This window comes from Borostomias antarcticus, assembly GCF_949987555.1.
Source record: "Borostomias antarcticus genome assembly, chromosome: 14".
Lineage (NCBI taxonomy): Eukaryota > Metazoa > Chordata > Actinopteri > Stomiiformes > Stomiidae > Borostomias > Borostomias antarcticus.
The window spans coordinates 21,707,415-21,727,599 of record NC_140247.1 but is presented as its reverse complement, the minus strand read 5'-3'; the positions used below and the strand labels follow the sequence as shown (position 1 = coordinate 21,727,599).

Here is a 20,185-nt window from a genome sequence, read left to right as displayed (position 1 = left end):
CTCAATGTTCTAACGCTGCCGCTTCAAGATTCTAACGCTGCTGCTTCAAGGTTCTAACGCTGCCGCTTCAAGGTTCTAACGCTGCCGCTTCAAGATTCTAACGCTGCCGCTTCAAGGTTCTAACGCTGCTGCTTCACTGTTCCTAAAGGCCAATTTATACTTTGTCATCCGACACTTTTGAAAGTGTTGACAGACAGAAATGACGTCACTGTCAACACTTTTTTTGTGTCGGACAGGGGTGTCTTGCACCTACCAAACTTTCTAATGTCGCAGGCGCCGTCATTTTCGTCGCACAGCTGTGATTGAATAGCTAGATAGAAGGCACGTTCGTTGCCATGGATCAATCAGCCACGCGTCTGCAAGTTACCATGGAGGTGATCAGACACTTCGCTGATAAATGCTATATGTCGGTCGACATTGTTTTTCTGTCAACAGACATTTGTCGTACGACACTTGTTGATGAGTATAAATTAGGCTTCAAGGTTCTGTACTAGCACAGTGACCTATTAAACTGATGATCTAAAGCTATTTATCTGTTTATTCAGCAGCCTAATAGGTAGCAGCACACTTGTTGACTTGGTACACAGAACACTAAGAGAGAACAAACGCTGTGCTACTGTCGTTGCAGTGTGGCATTTGCAGTCGACCAATGGGAGACCTGCTCTACAACATGTTCCTGCATGCTGGGAAGGTCCACTGTGAGGCCTGCTACTCCAACATCATGGGCTGAGTCTCACTACTGTGAAGCCTGCTACTCCAACATCATGGGCTGAGTCTCACTACTGTGAGGCCTGCTACTCCAACATCATGGGCTGAGTCTCACTACTGTGAGGCCTGCTACTCCAACATCATGGGCTGAGTCTCACTACTGTGAGGCCTGCTACTCCAACATCATGGGCTGAGTCTCACTACTGTGAGGCCTGCTACTCCAACATCATGGGCTGAGTCTCACTACTGGGAGGCCTGCTACTCCAACATCATGGGCTGAGTCTCACTACTGGGAGGCCTGCTACTCCAACATCATGGGCTGAGTCTCACTACTGTGATCCTGCTGCCTTCCATCCCATGAAGACATAACTAAACATTCCGGATTGTTCAGTGAACTGGAACATATTCTTTGGTTTTAGGGTTTATCAAAGCCACCGTTGAGGTGAATTACAGTCATGTTGATTCTCACATCAGTTTCAATGTTCCCTTTAAGATAAAAAAAAACAAAAAAACATGTATTTTTCTAAATGTTTTCCTTGATGTAGATCCTTACTTGGTGAATGTCTCAATGTTGCGAAATATGAAGGAATGTCTATTTAATACCTCAAAGTGAAAGCTGGCTTTTTATTTTCCTTGTCTTACAAAAACAATACACTGGATTATACAAAACTTAAATACCTGGTATAAATACACAGCAATAAAAATGTTTACATGATTGTCACGATCTGACACGGAATTTAAGCACGTAAAATGAGAACTCTTATATTGCACAGTTGTCCGTGGGTGTAGCGCAGCCTCTGATTTTGACATGAAGCACTTAGGGACGCATGAAGCACGCACAGGGAGACATGACGGGGAGTTTGGCATCTTGGTGTTCAGGTGTCAGATTGATTCACAGACCTGACAATACATTCTCCTCATCACTAACAACGTTCTCATCACAAGAAAAGCACCTTGGTCCAGATATAACTTAGTTTAGGGATATCACATTCACATCAATAGTGCTTTTGTAAAAATAAAACAAAACTTCCCACCCATTCCAAACATAAGATACGCAGATTAGATCATTAGTTTTTCTTTGGCCTTGTGTTCATTTGGCAGTTTCAATGTGGTAAACCTATGCTGGTATTTGACCAACAGGATAGATAAGGAGAGTGCATGTCTGCTAGCAGTTAGCCAATCCAGTCTCTTCTCAGATCAACGCGGGAGACTGGGAGGAGACCAAAGTCAGGAGGCATCTTCAGCGTATTGAGATGACCGCTCCCTGGCCTGCAAAACTGGGACTCTGCAGCTTATTGAAATGTAGCCGTTCTCTCTCAGAGAGCTGGGTTAAATACAATTCTGTTGGATATATATAGGGTGCACTTGGAGTAGTTCAACTGGAACAATGAGACCAACTGAACAGAGTCTGAAACAATCTGAGTGACCAGGCCTGCACTCTGTTTGAGGAGAGTTCCATTCAAGTCAGAGTCTTCCCCTGGTCAGAGTCTCCTGGTCAGAGTCTTCTGGTCCCAGTCTTCTGGTCAGAGTCTCCTGGTCAGTCCCAGTCTTCTGGTCCCAGTCTTCTGGTCAGAGTCCCCTGGTCAGAGTCTTCCCCTGGTCAGAGTCTCCTGGTCAGTCCCAGTCTCCTGGTCCCAGTCTTCTGGTCAGAGTCCCCTGGTCAGAGTCTTCCCCTGGTCAGAGTCTCCTGGTCAGTCCCAGTCTCCTGGTCCCAGTCTTCTGGTCAGAGTCCCCTGGTCAGAGTCTTCCCCTGGTCAGAGTCTCCTGGTCCCAGTCTTCTGGTCAGAGTCTTCTGGTCAGAGTCCCCTGGCTCTCCTGGTGGCCAGCTGCTGGATGTGGTGCCAGAGCAGAGCCGGGTCAGACTCGTTGTGCTTGATCAGAGAGTCCAGCCCCTCAGCCTGGTCCAGACTCTGCCAGTAGTCCTGAGGCCACATCTGGAGCCAGCTACAGACACACACACATATATATATATATATATATACACACACACACACACACACACACACACACGGTTAATCGCAACAGTTGAATGACTATGCAATTTAATGAGCTAATTAATCAGAAATATGAGGTGGAGGATGGTCACCTGAGATGAGAGAAACTTCACTCTAAGACAGCAAGCAGTGACCAGTTCTTCACAGTGATTGGCTGAGAGAAGTGTGGTTCTACGTACCTGTCGTCGGAGGGGAGGTCCTCGACGTCTCCATACCCTGGGCTGGGCAGGGGACACCCCATATGGCTGCTGTTGGCCATCTTTGGCTGGGGGGGCGGGCTCTGCTTAGGGGCCTTCCGATAGGCCCGTTCGGCCGCCAGTCGCGCGTTCTCCTGATCGCACACGTAGCACTCGAACCCGTTGAGGTAGTTTGGCCGGCTCATGTCGTTCACGCCCCACTCCCGGCTCGCCAGCCCCTCCAGCAGGCGAGCGTTGGTAACGCGGCCGGGGCGTTTGAACTCCAGATACTTCATGTACTCCCCGTCATCCTCGTCCAGGGACTTCAGGAAGTCCGCCAGGTCCGCGGGCGAGGGGAAGTCGTCGACGAGGACGGCGGAGCGGTCGTTGGGCAGCCAATCCGCCATGGAGGCGGAGCCTTGGTAGACGGGCACGCAGCCCTGGTGAAGCGGCCGCCACAGCTTCTCCGTCACGTAGTCGTGACAGCGGCCGTTCTCCAGCGCCAGGTGGAACTTGTAGCGCGCCACAAAGCCCATAAAGTGGGCGTCCTCGCCGGTGGCCGTGCCCGTGTCCTCCAGGCGCGCCGGCAGCGCCTTGTTGTTCAGGCACTTCCCGTACGAGTCCACCTGCAGGACGGTAAATGGTAAATGGCCTCTCATTCACCCATTCACGCACACATTAAACACACCAAATGGCAGCAGTTGCCATGCAAGGTGCTAGCCTAGCAATTTGGGGTTCAGTGTCTTTGCCCAAGGACACTTCGACATGTGGACAGGAGGAGCCGGGATTCGAACCGCCGACCCTACGATCACTGGACGACCCGCTCTACCTTCTGAGCTACAGCCGCCCCCATGGGGGAAGGGAAAGTCAGACGTTACAGCTGGGACACATGGTCCTTGTACTATGTATAACATGTCCAGTTCACATGTATACTACCCTCTGTGTTTTCCTCCTGTCTGCAGTGAAAAGAAAGATGCTCTACCCACTCTCCTCTCCTTAAAGATGCTCTACCCACTCTCCTCTCCTTAAAGATGCTCTACCCACTCTCCTCTCCTTAAAGATGCTCTACCCACTCTCCTCTCCTTAAAGATGCTCTACCCACTCTCCTCTCCTTAAAGATGCTCTACCCACTCTCCTCTCCTGTAAGATGCTCTACCCACTCTCCTCTCCTTAAAGATGCTCTACCCACTCTCCTCTCCTTAAAGATGCTCTACCCACTCTCCTCTCCTTAAAGATGCTCTACCCACTCTCCTCTCCTTAAAGATGCTCTACCCACTCTCCTCTCCTGTAAGATGCTCTACCCACTCTCCTCTCCTTAAAGAGCAGCTTACCTCTCACTGTATAGTGTGTGTGTGTATATATATACACACACACACATGTATGTGTATGTATCTATGTTACACATGCTGTAGGTATGGATCTATATATTCCTTATTCTATTTTATGTTTATTCGCTACTACAGTTTGTATATTCTGCATTTCCAATCTTTTGCTGTAATTTCCCACTGCTGAAACGCCTAATTTCCTCTTACAGGGATTATTAAAGTTTCCATCCATCCACCCACCCATCCACCCACCCATCCACCCATCCATCCATCCATCCATCCATCCATCCATCCATCCATCCATCCATCCATCCATCCATCCATCCACCCACCCATCCACCCATCCATCCATCCATCCACCCATCCACCCACCCACCCACCCATCCACCCACCCATCCATCCATCCACCCACCCACCCATCCACCCATCCATCCATCCATCCATCCATCCATCCATCCATCCATCCACCCACCCATCCACCCACCCACCCATCCATCCATCCACCCACCCATCCATCCATCCACCCACCCATCCATCCGCCTACCTGTATGTACTTCATGAGCTCCCGTACGTATCTGTCTCTGTCCGAGGGCACGTCACAGTGGGACTGCATGTAGAGCAGGGGGGCCAGGCCCCGCCTCCTCCAGCGGTTCTTCTCCTCCAGGGCCACGGCGGCGGGCTGCAGCAGGTACCCCAGCGAGGGCAGCCACTGCAGGGTCAGAGGGTAGTCCGAGCCGCGGCGGAAGGTGGCCGTGTAGTTGAAGAGGCGGATTCCCGGCAGGTGGGACAGGACGTAGTTGTTCATGGGCGACTCCTCGTGGAACAGCGCCCATGTCTGGTGGCGGAGGCGGGGCAGGGGGGCCTCGTACGCACGGAAGTCTGTCCCGTAGAAGACGATGGAGGCGGTCCGCTTGTGTAGCTGCACCTGATGACGACGACAACATGGTGAAGTTCATGACGGGTGTTTCCGATGGAGAACCTCTGTTAAAGCTGCAGGATGCTGCCGTATGGAGCTTCTATGCTATAAACCAGCTGAGAGCTCATCTTCGTGAGACCGTGCAGATCTCACGAGCTCACATTCCGTTTCCCTCGCAAATCAGTCTGGATACCCTCCATAGAGATCCGTTTCCATCAATCTCGCCAATCAGCGTTGAGCCAAACAGTGGTCTACACAGACACATTTTTCACAAAGGAGATCAATCACTTATCCCCCTAGATGTATCATAGCAATATTTAAATGTTTATCATGTTTGTTTGTTTTTGTCTAAGACTAGACTTTCTGCTGTCTGTGTGACTGACTGCCCCAAAGAGATGAGGTCTGCCCATATCTTGGGCTCTGTGTTGTGTTTCTGGTTTGTTTTGACCCATGTTAAGGGATTGTCCAGGGCGGGACGCAAGTCGGATGTGCTAACAACTATGCCAAGAGAAATATCCCTATTGGCAGGGTTGTTAGCAGATCCTTTATACTAGGGGAGTGAGATTCACCAGCTACTAGTGACCACGACTTCGGTGGACTACACTCACTCCACAAGGGTTTACGAGGACTCACGATTCACTCTGCTACACAAACACCTCTCCTGTCCAGGTGAGTAGCTAGGTCAGTTAACCCTTCACCTGTCTTCTGTCCAGATGAGTAGCTTGGTCAGTGAACTACTTTATCCAAGTCTAGCAGCTTTCCTACCTTCCTGTTGCGTGTGACCAGGCAGGAGGAGGTGGCACAGTCGACGCGCTCCGTGTCTCCAGGGAAGTGGGGGAAGAGGCCGGAGCTCCACCACAGGATGATCGGTAGTTCCTTGTTGCCGCGGACGTCGTTGTTGCCAGGGCCGCGGTACGTGCTGACGGACGCGAACTCCACATCTGAGAGTGCGCTCTGCGGCTGGAAGTACCCCCGCTCCGCCACGAGGCCTTCCTGGGGGTCCCGGGTGCCTTCCCGGGGGTCTAAGAGGGCTTCCTCGGGGTGTTGAGCCCTGGAGCAAGGCAGGAAGCCCAGTCCTAGGAGACACAGCAGCCCCAGACCCAGCCGGCCCTCCACAACCATCTACAACACACAGAGAAATAAAGTGCAGTAGAACAGGGAATCACTCTTCTGTCTTGTCAATCAATCAATCAAAGCTTTATTTATATAGCGCATTTCATACACAGAGGCAACACAATGCGCTTTACAGAGAACAAGGGAGGTGGGCATACGACCCACCCCTACATATTCCAGAGGGAAGCAAAAAACAGTAATCACCCGGGGGCCAGATAAGTGAGCTGTAAAAATTCTTCCCTGACCCCTCTCAACAAGGCGATCGAGCAAGCTCCTGGAGTATGTTTGTCTACCAGCTAAGAACATTTATAGAGCAATACATTACATTAAATTACATTTTCAGAGTAAGAGAGGCTAAAAGCATCATAGGAGAGACATGGCAAACATTGGTGTATGTCTGTGTGTGCATAAATGTGCCTGGGCCCAGATAGAGGCAGGGTCAGGGGTAGGATCGGGGTAGGAGAAGGATACGGACCCGGGTTAGGGTGAGGGGATCTGAGCCCAGGACTGGTGTCTGTCAGTGTGTGTGTGAGTGTGCCTGGGTCCAGATAGAGGCAGGGGTTGGGGTAGGGTGGGGGGAAGGGGATCTGAGCCCAGGACTGGTGTGTCAGTGTGTGTGTGTGTGTGCCTGGGTCCAGGTCAGTGTGTGTGTGTGTGCCTGGGTCCAGGTCAGTGTGTGTGTGTGTGCCTGGGTCCAGGTCAGTGTGTGTGTGAGTGTGCCTGGGTCCAGGTCAGTGTGTGTGTGTGTGCCTGGGTCCAGGTCAGTGTGTGAGTGAGTGTGCCTGGGTCCAGGTCAGTGGCCCAACGCTTGCTACTGTAAGCACAGCTAACGCTGCTCATGGTGCAAGTCTAGCTAACGTTAGCTAGCCACTAGGGGTGTAGTGGAGGGTAAACTAAAGTAAACTCAGTTTGCTCACCTCTTTAAAATGAGACCGGCAGTTTACTCAACTATTTTCGGATCAACTGCGTTAATCAATGAGGGAAAACAAGGTGGGAAAACTCTCGACTACTTCCCAATAGCCATTGAAACGTGGCGAAGTACTAGCTAGCTAGCTAACGTAGGCTAACCAAGTACAGTCAGGCAGATTCTATTTGAGTTTGTCTAGCTAGCTAGTTAGTTACATGCTGCAAAACAGTGATACCGAGAAAGACAACCCGAACGGATGCTGTTTTATCTTACCATACTAACGCTGCGTAGACATGAAGGTGGTCAGCTAGCTGTCTGTTTAGCACACGGCAGCCCTTTGGGTTCTTCTTCTTCTCTGATTTAATGGCGGATCGCAAACCAACGTGTGCACATCATGGAGGTATGGTGCACATGTGCATAGCGCCCCCTACTGGACCGGAGCGTGTACATGTGCATAGCGCCCCCTACTGGACCGGAGCGTGTAGGGTTTAGCCTCAAAAGGTACATCGTACCTATATACGTACATCGTACGATCCAATATCCTGCAGCATTCCAGCATGTTCTACCCATCATTAAAATCCCTGCCAAGTTCCATCCCCGTCCAAGCTCATAGCCTCTATCTCACCACATAAGATGTTCGTCTCTGAATTACATTTAGGCCCTACTACACCTCACACTGACAAGCTCAGCACTTTCAGGAACATTAGTTATCTGATATGCACTTTGCAATTAAACAGAGTTGGTTTTAATCCTGTGCCCAAATCGTCATCTTGGAAAGAAGAAAAAAAACTCTTCCTCTTGAAACCACTTACAATTGAAAGCACATGAATCCATTTCTGTACGCTGTAAAAGTGTCCCTTTGTGTTATTTCTGCATGCTTTGCTGTAAAAGTGTCCCTTTGATATGTGTCCCACCACTTCTGCCTTTCTTGGGCCTCATCTTCCAAAGGGAACTTTCTGTTTCATCACCATTCAGTCTCAGCTCTCTTTTCAATCCCTGCTTTGCCATAGTTATTACCCCACTGATGGATATGATGGAACCCAACAACATTGTACATTGATTTAATTTCCAACTCTTATTCTCAGCAGTGCTGTACAATTGTATATCAATAAATAATATATTATTGTTTCTTTAAAATTCAAACTATTATGAGCTGTAATCTGAACAAATGACACCTGCCTCAGGCCTTAACCTCTTCTATCCATTATCCTTTCTGCTGTACAGATAAACTGTCATTATTTTGCATATGACTACATCTAACTCAGCTTTGCACACACCCTGAGTCTTTAGAGCATCAGTGAATAGTACCATATAGTTATCAGTTCTCTGTACATAATCTTGAACCAAATATCATGTATGCCTCTCAATTCATTCTCTCTCCTGCTCCACAAGTTGAAAGTCCATATTGGGCCCAGGAAATATCCATGGAGCAACATGACCCCACACAGGAAACTTAGCTTGAAATCATATTCTTCTGCTACTGTATGAATATTCCAACCAAATCCTGTACTGTTGTTGTGGATATTCCCAAGAAGCACACAGCAGCTTGTCCTTCTCCAGATACCTTTAATTGAACCCAATATGCCAGTTGGACTGTTTCTCTATTATAGTATAGATATGCCAGCGAGTGACAACTTTGATCGTCTCAGATATAATGGTAATTGTCAGCTTCCACTAGTACAGCATTAGGAGTCGTTCTGAACTTTATTCTGTCTAGTTGTATATATATTATATATTATAATACTGATTCTTATAGAGCTGAACTGTATTCCCATTAATATCCAGTAGAGACTATTTATCTCACAAACAGAAACTTATCTCATGAGATTCAGGACATTTAAAAAAACAAAACATTTTGTTTCAACCTGTGTAATATGAGTCCTCCATTTCTCATCAAACTATAATCCTAAATATTTGATATATCTGTTACCCTTTCCTTATGTAATCATAAAATATCAGCCTGTCCCATAGTCTGTCTAATTATACTGTATATCATGATGGGCCTCTGCGCTTCTACAAACACTGCTAGACACTTTTTGACGTGTTTAAAAAAAAAAAATAATAATAATAATTTTGTGTTCCATTATGTTTAGTGGACTAATTGTCTGTGGTCTTTTGTAATGGACTAACTGTGTGTATTCCTACTGATAGTTGAATGGAATTCCCTCACAATGTCTCTGAACGTGCTTGGAGAAAGACACTTTATAAGCACTTTGTAACCCTGTTTCGAAAAGTGCTATACAAATACAGGTAAGCGGTATAATAATAATAATAATAATAATAATAATAATAATTATTATTAATTTGTCCATTATTATGTTCTGTCAGTCATATCAAAATGTGAGCTCCCAGACACTGCTCCCAGAGAGGCAAGCTGATGAAGGCCGTCTTTATTCAAAGGAAAATATTACATTCTATGATGGCACAAGGAATCATAAGCATAACAGTAGAGTGCAGCAGAATGTGTGTGTGTGTGTGTGTGTCATAATCGTGGGGTGGAATATATGTGTATGTATGTGTGTTGCTCACGTGCGGCACGGTGGCGCAGTACCTAGTACTGTCGCCTCACAGCAAGAAGGTCTCTGGGCCTTTCTGTGCAGAGTTTGCATGTTCTCCCCGTGTTCGCAAGGGTTTCCCCCATAAAAAACCCAATATGAAAAACATGCAGAAGAACAGATCGCTAATGCTGTCCGTCCCTGGTGAAGACGGACAGGAGCACTTGGTTGTCCCCCGGGCGCGTCCCCTGCACGCTGCCTACTGTCTGCTCCCAGCTGCCCTTGGGGGAAGGACGACGGGATGGGTGAAGAGCAGAGAGAAGTTTCATTGGTGGATGCTCCAGCCATTTTGTGTGTGTGTGTGTGTGTATGTGTGTGTGTATGTGTATGTGTGTGTGTGTGTATGTGTGTTTCGCCACCTACACCTTGTGATGTGCATGTGTCTCACCGTATGACAAATAAAAACGTTTGTTGTTTGTTGTGTCATAGTTGGGGGGTGGAATATGCGTGTTTTTGTGTGATAGTTGGGGGGTGGAATACTGTATGTGTGTGTGTGTGTGTCTGGCTACTTGTGCATGCATGTATGAGCATTTTCAAGCTAGTCCTTGCGACTTGAGAAGCATAGCTGATCTGGGAGGCTGATCATGAAGGCACTGCATGTGTTGTGTGTGTGTGTGTGTGTGTGTGCTCAGAAGTGAGCTTTATCTCCAGGCTTCCCATCGTCTGACTTGGAGCTCTGTTGGGACAGACGTATACATACAGGTCATGCAGTGCATACAACATGAACAACACAGTTAAAACACAGTATAAGTGTGTGTATGTGTGTGTGTGTGTCACTTCTGCTGTACCTTGGTCTTGAAGAACAGGTTGATGACGCCTTTGGAGCGTCTGTCCGGCGTGCGGTCGGCAGGGAGGCACACGGACATGCTCTTACTGTCCCTCCTGGAGCGCGCTGACTCCGCCTCCTCACCGCCGTTGGCCACGGAGAGAGACAGGCCTGACATGAGGGGGAGGGGCCTTAGTGACATGTAGGGGCTTATACATTTATATGTGTGTGTGTATGTGTGTGTGTGTGTGTGTGTGTGGGGGGGGGGGGTTGTATAACTATATTTGTGAGGTCAAAATGTCCCCACAAGTATAGTTAAACAACATTTTCGCTCACTTGTGAGGACCGGGGACTGGACCCCACAAGTTTGGGTTTCATTTTAGGGTTATGGTTAGGGTGAGGCGTAAATGGTTTATGGGTTAGGGTTTAGGGATAGGGTAAAGTTAAGTGGTCCCCACAAGTATAGTAAAAAAAAACAAAAAAAACAATATGTGTGTGTGTGTATTACCTGTGATAGCAGGTAGGGATCTGGAGTTGGCGTTAGTCAGAACAACGTTTCCCAAGCTGGGCTCAGCTAGGTTGGTGTCACTGCGGAACTCTTGCTTCTTTGATAGCTAGAGGGGTACAGAGAGCACAGACACCACAGACACTGGCTAGTTTACCCAAGCTGTGCTCGAAGCTGTAGCTGTGTTCGAAATCATTCACTCGTTCACTCACTCCCTATTCCCTATGTAGTGTTCCCCTTATAGTGAACTACATAAGGAATGATTTAACAGTTTTTGGACACTACATGGAACGTCATTCCGTTGGATATTCATGGACGCAAGCAGTGCGCGTAATGTAAACAAACCGAGCACTGATGGCAGCAGGTTGAAATGTACTCGGGTAGTATTATAGTTTCCATGTTCAGTTTTGAATGTTGAATCCCAAATAAATTGTTGAAATTCTAATGATGTGCAAGTGTAGTTTTGTCAACTATGGTGCTGTCTGCTAATAGAAGGTGTAAAGTAGTCTCGCGAGCAGACTCCCACAATCCAGGAAGGGAGTCTGGAGACGTTCCGCAGTGCGATTCATAATGTACAGTCGGACAATAGATAAGGGACAAAGCAATTCCGGTAGGGCGGGTGCAAAGCAGAACTAACCAGCCATTGGTCGAGAAGTACGGAAGTACACAGATTTTGAACCAAATGCCTGTTTCTCAGGCATAAACGGAGGCAAACTCAAACTCGCATTAGCAGCAAAACAGCTGCAGGAATCATCGTAACGTTAGCTAACTGCTTTTGCCACCGATAGCTACCGTCTTCTTCACGTCTTATGTTTCAGTAAAACACGACAGTGTTGCATTGTGGTATATAGGAGAAATTGTAGGATACATCCTCTGTTCACTAGAAATCAACGTGAATTGTGGGTATTTCGTAGTGGACTATATAGTGAATGAAATTAACCGTTGAGAATTTGAACACTACAAAAAAATGGCGGACGCACTATAGAGGGAATAGGGAACGGTTTCGAACACAGCTTAGGTTTCTGCCCAAATACCCTTACATACATTTCTGACTTTGGTTTATTAATTTATTATGTTTGCTGTCCAGCGTGCTGTTCCTCTCTCTCTCTCTCTCTCTCTCTCCCTTTCTCTCTCTCTCTCTCTCTCCCTTTCTCTCTCTCTCTCTCTCTCTCTCTCTCTCTCTCTCTCTCCCTTTCTCTCTCTCTCTCTCACTCTCTCTCCCTTTCTCTCTTTCCCTCTCTCTCTCTCTCTCTCTCTCTCTCCCTCCCTCACCCGTTTGCTGTCCAGTGTGCTGGTCCTCTCTCTCTCCTCGGTGATGAAGATCATGCTGCTCCTCTTCCTCCTCCTCTTGGACTTCCTCAGTTTGACCTCGCCCTCTGGCTCCTCCCCCGCGGCGCCCGCGGTCGCCGAGCTCACACTCGCGCTTTGGGGGCGGCCGCCCGGGGAATCGGGGGGAAAGCCGCTGGAGAGGAGACAAGTAAGTAAGTAAGTAAGTAAGTAGGTAAGTAAGTAAGTAAGTAAGTAAGTAAGTAAGTAAGTAAGTAAGTAAGTAGGTAAGTAAGTAAGTAAGTAAGTAAGTAAGTAAGTAAGTAAGTAAGTAACTAAGTAGATAAGTAAGTAAGTAAACAAACAAAAAGTGCACAGTGCTGCTAATTTTAACTTGTGAAATTATTTTAGTGTATCAGTAGTTTTTAAAAACATTTTCAGCACATTTTAATAATACCGCGATAATACTGATAACCATGATAATTTTGGTCACTATTAATGATGATGTGTAATTTTCGTATGGTTAAGTTAAAGTTAAAGTCCCACTCATTGTCACACACCTGAGTGTGTGAAATTTGTTCTCTGCATTTGACCCATCCCCTGGGGGAGCAGTGAGCAGCAGCGGTGCTTGGGAATCATTTGGTGATCTAACCCCCCAAATTCCAACCCTTGATGCTGAGTGCCAAGCAGGGAGGCATTGGGTCCCATTTTTATAGTCTTTGGTATGACCCGGCCGGGGATTGAATCCACAACCTCCCAGTCTCTGGGCGGACACTAGGGTTAAATATTTTTCCAGAAATTTGCATTTTTTTTCCTCCCGGGATTTGCGGCTCTCTTTCCCGGTATTCCTGGTGAAAATATTAATGTTTTTCATTTTATGGTGTGGAGCGCACACAGTGCACACAACTCTAATAATTTTGACCTAGAATCTATATTGAGATAAAGTTCACATGCAGAATAGCTTGGACTCTAGAGGCGTGTTTGTGTGCCGTTTGTCATTTAAATGAACACAGTTTAAATGGCAATAATAATCAGCAGCTTCTACTTTGTAATGCTCGGATGTAGCCTACGTGATCCGACTGCAGGGAAGCAAAGTAAAGTTAATTTATAAAGCTCAGACAGGGTCATAAAGTGCTTCAGAGAGATGATGAAAACATGGGTAAGAAGCAGAGGATACCCCCCCCCCACCCAAGAACACAAAAAAGAAGAAAACAAGAAAAAGGTCATCCATCAAAGATAACAGAGCATAAAACAAAGTAGATATGTAACGGTATGAACATTTCAGATCACGATTATAGTGACCAAAATGATCACAGTTACCAGTATTATCATGGTATTGATAACATGTCCTGAAAATGTTCTATATTGGTCAATGGTCCTCATTCCTGAACATTTTCTTAAGTGTCTTCTTAAATGTCTTCTTACGAACTTCGTAAGACCAACCCTAAGAAAGATCCCCGCCGGATTCATCAATGGGTGGAAATGTGTTCCTAAACCGCCGAAGTGTTCTCAGCTGTGTTCCCCTTCTCGTACACCTGGATTTGCATACATAAACGCTCCGCCAGCTCTTTACTACAGGGTCGTGTGCACACAAAATCCCCAGACAGCGCGGAAAAAAAAAGTTGAGACGTTCCCAATTGACATGCTTGATGTTCAAGGTCACGTGCAAATTTGACGTTTTATTCGTCACATGCAACATAGCCTACCAGTAAAATGAGCAGTGAGATGTTTCTCCGCTGGCTCTGTGCACACTAAGCTTAAGCAAGGTGAAACAAACCAATACAAAATAACAAAAGAAAACAAGAAGGTATATATGGGCTTTTAATACTATATGCAAAATATATAGCCTACATGAAAGGGATGGGATGTGCTGAGAGCAGATTGAATTGTAGCCTACACTTTAGTTAAATGCATGAGTAGGCTACTTATGGATCTTGATAGGCCCTATATCTATATTATGTAGGACCATATGATATATTTTAGTTATGGATATTAACATGTTTACAGTATTTACAGAATGTAGATGTGTCCATTCTGACGACTATGGAATATAAGGTGCTGTTGTGCTGAGTCTGAGTATAGCGACTGAGTTTAGTGCTTATTTATTAATTCATTGCCATTTGCAGAGTTTGTGTAGTGCTTTTATTTATTTTAGGACACCGCGATGCCTTCATGAATGTGAAACGTAATTGGAAATTATACAAATATCCTCGTATTTATGATTATGATTATTATTCAAGCCTAGGATGACTTGATGTGAACGCAATCACCTCGGATTTCTCATAAATTCAGCCCTTCCAAACGGGCGCACTCCAATCTGGCCTACCTACGACTGCATTTCCGCGTTCTTAAATCCTGTTCTTAGATAAGAACAAATCCGAGATAAGAAACCATTCAGGAATGCCAGAATTGTCCCGGGAACTTCGTAAGTGGAGTTAAGAAGAAATTTCTTCTTAACTTCTTCTTAACTGCGTTCAGGAATGAGGTCCAATGTTCTAATGTTCTAAAACTACTGATACACACTGAAATCATTTCACCAAGCTTTGAAACCCACAAATAAACTGCATGCATACAGTAAATGCATCTATAACTTTGACATGTTGGTGGTGCTAGAGTGTTTGAGATAATGACACAAGACTTGATGACAGGAGTCATGGCACCGTCATGAATGAGTGTGCCAAAATGCACAACTTTTTACCATACGGTTCTATGGGCTGCCATAGACTCCCATGGTGGAAGAAGAAGAAAAAGAAGGAGAAGAAGAAGACGTACAAACACAATGGGTCCCTCACAGCCTCGCTGCTTGGCCCCCAGTTAGCAGCACTATGCACATCTTGTTTGCATAAACATTAAAAGCATGCGTCTGGGAGACTGCTGCTAGCTTTGGTTGATGCTGGACAGTATTTACAGTGAGTTTTTTAAAGCATGGTAATCAAACACGGCTTTAAAGCAATACATCGCGATATTTTGACCTTTACAAACATGCCTGGTGCTAATTCTCCAATTAGATTTACTAAAAGTAAGCTGAATCGTCCAAACAGTCTACTCAGAAAGATAATACATTGACATTTATTACCTTTTAAAACTCGCGCCCCCGGGACGCAAGCATTCAGTCGAAGTGCACATGCGCAACGTTGTGCTTAAACAACACAGTAGTAGCTAGACCTGGTCCAGGGCGATCTCCTACGTATAACGCCCTGTTACTCTCAATGCAATTTGCCTATTAAAGCGCTTCATCAGCCCGGTCGTCCGACTCTACAGACAAAACCGTTTCGTTACTCACCAAAGTAAACACATCGTTGGAAAGATGAAAGCCTTTTCTCCTGAAGCGCTACAGTTTGTAGTCCCCCACCTTTCAAATAAAGGGCACATTTGTACACTTAAATGTTTTATATCCACAGCGCATCGACTGTCTTCTTCTACCGGCGAATCGGCGCTCTCCGCTTTGTTTAGTCTACTCACTGCTGCCACCCATGTCGGGGATGATGCATTACATCTTAAATGGTGTTGAGAGACTCGCGTTGAGGAAGGAGTGTGATTAGCCGGAGAACATTTACGCTGAGTTAACTATGGCAAACGATCTCTTCAGAAAACATTTCGGGAAACATTTATGTAACTGTTGCCTTATAAAATTGACAAGTACAATCATTGGCACGTTGTTAGATGTGGTTGTAGGCCATTGTATTCCCATGCAATTTAAACCAGAGCTGAATTGTATTATTGGCATATGTTTTCTCATTCCCCTATTAAATGGTTTGATATTCTAAAGTAAGTTGTTTTTTATTTGCTCCTTCCTCAACGCGAGTCTCACAACACCATTTAAGATGTAATGGATCATCCCCGACATGGGCGGCAGGAGTGAGTAGACTAAACAAAGCGGAGAGCGCCGATTCGCCGGTAGAAGAAGACAGTCGATGCGCTGTGGATATAAAACATTTAAGTGTACAAATGTGCCCTTTATTTGAAAGGTGGGGGACTACAAACTGTAGCGCTTCAGGAGAAAAGGCTTTCATCTTTCCAACGATGTGTTTAGTTTGGTGAGTAACGAAACGGTTTTGTCTGTAGAGTCGGACGACCGGACCGATGAAGCGCTTTCATAGGCAAATTGCATTGAGAGTAACAGGGCGTTATACGTAGGAGATCGCCCTGGACCAGGTCTAAGTAGTAGCTAACTATTCCGGCATCTATGGATATCATGCATGGATGTATTAATAGAACATGCAATGATATCATGGCGGAGGTGAGAAAACCGAAGCGAAACATCACAGAGGAAGCCAGAAAAAGAAAAAGACAATCTGATAACTTTACGAGCACTTACTCGCAGAGCCTGTGGGGGCGCAGTTCCGAGAAAATGCTATGTATTGCTTTAATGATAGTTTTATTGCGATAAATGTAATCAGATTTTATCATGGTTTTTCACATCTCTAATGGCAGAGGTGGCGTGTTGCAGAAATGGCTGCTTAAATGGACGGGTCTTTAACTGTTTTTTAAAAAGGCTTCTACTGAGACAGCAGACCATATACCATTCAATGCTTTTACTTTTGTTTCGTTTACATCTGTTCTCACTGTGTTTGTATGATTTATGTTTTTATCCGTCTCCTTTTATGTAAAGCACTATGTGCTACTATTGATTTGTGTGAATGGTGCTGTATAAATAAAATGACATTGACATTGACATGGGGTGGAGGCAGAGCGTTCCATAGCTTGGGGGCTACAGCCTCAAAAGCTCGATCACCACGGGTCTTAAGGGTATGAGGGACAGTTAACAGCAGAGGAGTCATGTGTATGAGGTTCAAGGGGAGCAGGACACACAGTAGGTGTGTGTGTGTGTGTGTGTGTGTGTGTGTGTGTGTGTGTGTGTGTGTGTGTGTGTGTGCGTGCGTGTGTGTTACCTGTCTGGGTGCAGCTTGGTGGGGGTCCCGCACTCAGATCCGTGCAGCGATGAGACGGAGATGATGGACTGGCGGATGCGCAGGACGGAGCGCGGACGGCTGGACTTCCTCTCATCCATGTCCGGCTGGCGGCGGGGGGGAAGACAGAACGCCACTGTCATAATGTGAGGATTACAGTAAGCCTGCAGTGGCTATCCACTTAATGGCTGGTGCAATTTTAGACTGCCCTGATCATCCCCCGCGGAAGGAGTTTCAGGGTGCCTGCTAGGAGGACGAGAGACATAAGCTCTCCTTTGTCTCTGTGGCAAACAACAGGCTCAATAAGGAATAGCCTCAGACTTGTTAGTATAATTCTTTCTTCTCCAATTCTGTGAGTTATGGGTTCTTTAGTAGGCTGTCTACATTTTTATTGTTCTATGTTTTATCTCTTTGTTCATGCTTCCCATGAACCTCCTTGTCATGAACCATCCTGTCTCCCCCAGTCCTATGGGTTTACCTGTTTGCAAACCAATTTCCCCTAGGGGACAATAAAGATTTTGAACTTGAACTTGTGCAGTAATTATCCCTTTAATGTGCAGCAGCCATCCCTTTAAGCTACAGTGTAAACACAATCACTCTCAAAACAAAGCCCCTCCTTTCATCACCTCAGCTCCTTGTGTATTTAATTTGTATTTAACCAGGCTGGTCTCATGAACATTAAACATCTCTTTTCAGAGGAGAGTCCTGGCCAAGAAAAACAGCACGCAACATAAAATATACTGTAAAAGCCCTGCAAAAACAAAACAGCGACATCAATTTGTACATTTGGACACGTTTTGGATTGGCAAGTGCATTCAAAGGTCAAAGCATTCACAGCATCCAATTATGTTCTCATGCAGGAGTTATATTCTGGCCCTCGAGTCATTTAGGGACACTAGCTCTGGTATCTGCCGCTCGAGTCATTTAGGGACACTAGCTCTGATATCTGCCGCTCGAGTCATTTAGGGACACTATTACATTACAGTCATTTAGCAGACACTTTTCTCCAAAGTGACTAACAATAATTGCATTTAACGTAGGAAAAGCCAATGTACTACTACTACTTGCCAGAAATCACAAGTGCATCTTCTTTCTAAAACAAGTGACTAAGAGCATAATCTAGTGCTGAAGTCAAAGTGCAAGAATAGCAATCTAAAATACAATAGGTGCTTAAGAGGGTGGATCGTTGTAGTACTTCTTGAAGAGATGAGTTTTGAGAAGGGAAGTTGTGTGGGAGAACTTAGGGTGGTTGAACACCAGGCGAGCAGCAGCTTTCGGACACTAGCTCTGGTATTTGGTGCTACAGTCATTTAGGGACACTAGCTCTGGTATCTGTCTCTACAGTCATTTAGGGACACTAGCTCTGGTATCTGGTGCTACAGTCATTTAGGGACACTAGCTCTGGTATTTGGTGCTACAGTCATTTAGGGACACTAGCTCTGGTATCTGGTGCTACAGTCATTTAGGGACACTAGCTCTGGTATCTGGCGCTACAGCTTTCTGACGGCAGCTTTTGTCAAAAATTGGCGGGAAAAGATGATTCATGTCCTAAAGTCAAAGGTCACCTTTGATCGCTTGAGATCAAAGGGTTCTATCCTAGGAATATGGATCAAAGGTGAGCTTGGACCTTAGGTCATTAATAATCTTTTCCTGACAATTTTGGACAAAATCTGCTGCCTTCTCACTACTAACCTCAATGCCTCTTGTTTCTAAATCACCCAATCAATCCTCTCTCTCTCCCTCTCTCTATCTCTCTCTCCCTCTCTCTTCTCTCCTCTTAAATAAATAAATAAAATAGACTGCACTTATATAGCGCTTTTCCACCTTAGCGGCACTCAAAGCGCTTTACAATGGCCTCTCATTCACCCATTCACACACATTCACACACCAATGGCGGTAGCTGCCATGCAAGGTGCTAACCTGTTCATTGGGAGCAATTTGGGGTTAGGTGTCTTGCTCAAGGACACTTCGACATGTGGACAGTCGGAGCTGGGATGCGAACCACTGACCCTTCGATCATTGAACGACCCGCTCTACCAACTGAGCTACAGCCGCCCGCCTCTTACCAGCTCTCTCGCTCCGTACTCCTTCTCCACCTTCTTCCTCAGCTGTTTGAAGCACTCCTCCATGCGCTCGTGGAACGGACGCAGGTCGTCTAGCACCCTCTTCCCATGCAGCAAGATGCCTCTGCCCAGCAACGGGATCTACAGCAGGGCAACATGGGTTAGAGAGTGTGTGTGTGTGAGAGTGTCTGTGTCTGTCTGTATGTGTGTGTGTGTCTGTGTGAGTGTGTGTGTGTGGGTGTGTCTGTGTGTGTCTATGAGAGAGAGCGAGTGTGTGTGCATGCGTGCGTTCGCGTGTCTATGAGAGAGAGTGAGCGTGTGTGTGTGTGAGTGTGCGTGCATGTGTGTGTACCTGCCAGGCGATCAGGTCTTTGAGGCGGTGCAGCTTGTCTCGGTCCTCTTGGTGTTGCTGAGTGTACTCCTCTGTGAAGAAAGCCTGTCGAGAGAACGCGCTCAAAACTTTATTAACACAAACTTCACAGACATCTCACCTGTCAACACTTTGGAAGTTAATGGCAACAACCCAACCCCAGGTAAATTCTGACTTATTTCATGATTGTCTAGGGTAGGCTGAAGTTTATAAAACAGCATTGTCAACTATACTTAGTGTATACATACTGTACCTCATATGAACATGAAGTATTTTTATGAAGGAATCGAAGATGATTTGACCTCTGACCTTTTCGTACTTGGCGAAGCCGCCCATGACAGCGGGATCCACGATGCCGTTGAGAAGCATGGAGAGGGGGTTGATGGGAAGGCTCCAGTCGGTCTGGTATTGGTTGATCATGGTGAGGATCTTCTCATTGGTCGACTCCATGGTCTCTATGGCGTTCTCCAGAGGACTCAGGGTGGTCTGACAGAGAGAGGGAAGTAAGACCAGAAACACACACGCATAGGCGATTTTACCCTCTGAGAGTAGGGGGGGCAACATGTTACCCTCTGAGAGTAGGGGGGGCAACATTTTGACGTGAGAAAAAA

The 20,185-nt window shown here is 46.2% G+C and overlaps 2 protein-coding genes across 2 annotated transcripts in view; both read right to left on the bottom strand.

Annotated features, from left to right (window-relative positions):
* Positions 1 to 1,423: 1,423 nt before the first annotated feature.
* Positions 1,424 to 7,487, bottom strand: pofut4 (protein O-fucosyltransferase 4). The gene is made up of 5 exons (XM_084449235.1): positions 7,413 to 7,487; positions 5,885 to 6,241; positions 4,748 to 5,128; positions 2,882 to 3,504; positions 1,424 to 2,652 (listed from the first exon to the last, which is right to left on the bottom strand). Exons 1-5 carry the CDS (start codon positions 7,413 to 7,415, stop codon positions 2,505 to 2,507), a joined length of 1,512 nt encoding a protein of 503 aa, XP_084305361.1. The 5' UTR covers positions 7,416 to 7,487; the 3' UTR covers positions 1,424 to 2,504.
* Positions 7,488 to 10,322: 2,835 nt separating this feature from the next.
* The window catches only part of dock2 (dedicator of cytokinesis 2), a gene marked incomplete at both ends in the record, with an annotated part of 127,702 nt that continues 117,839 nt past the window's right edge, over positions 10,323 to 20,185 (bottom strand). The window contains 8 exons of the mRNA XM_084448624.1: positions 10,323 to 10,370; positions 10,483 to 10,631; positions 10,969 to 11,074; positions 12,238 to 12,427; positions 17,124 to 17,248; positions 19,208 to 19,345; positions 19,557 to 19,640; positions 19,884 to 20,060. Coding sequence (XP_084304750.1) covers positions 10,323 to 10,370; positions 10,483 to 10,631; positions 10,969 to 11,074; positions 12,238 to 12,427; positions 17,124 to 17,248; positions 19,208 to 19,345; positions 19,557 to 19,640; positions 19,884 to 20,060 — 1,017 coding nt within the window. The remainder of the gene's footprint in view (positions 10,371 to 10,482; positions 10,632 to 10,968; positions 11,075 to 12,237; positions 12,428 to 17,123; positions 17,249 to 19,207; positions 19,346 to 19,556; positions 19,641 to 19,883; positions 20,061 to 20,185) is intronic.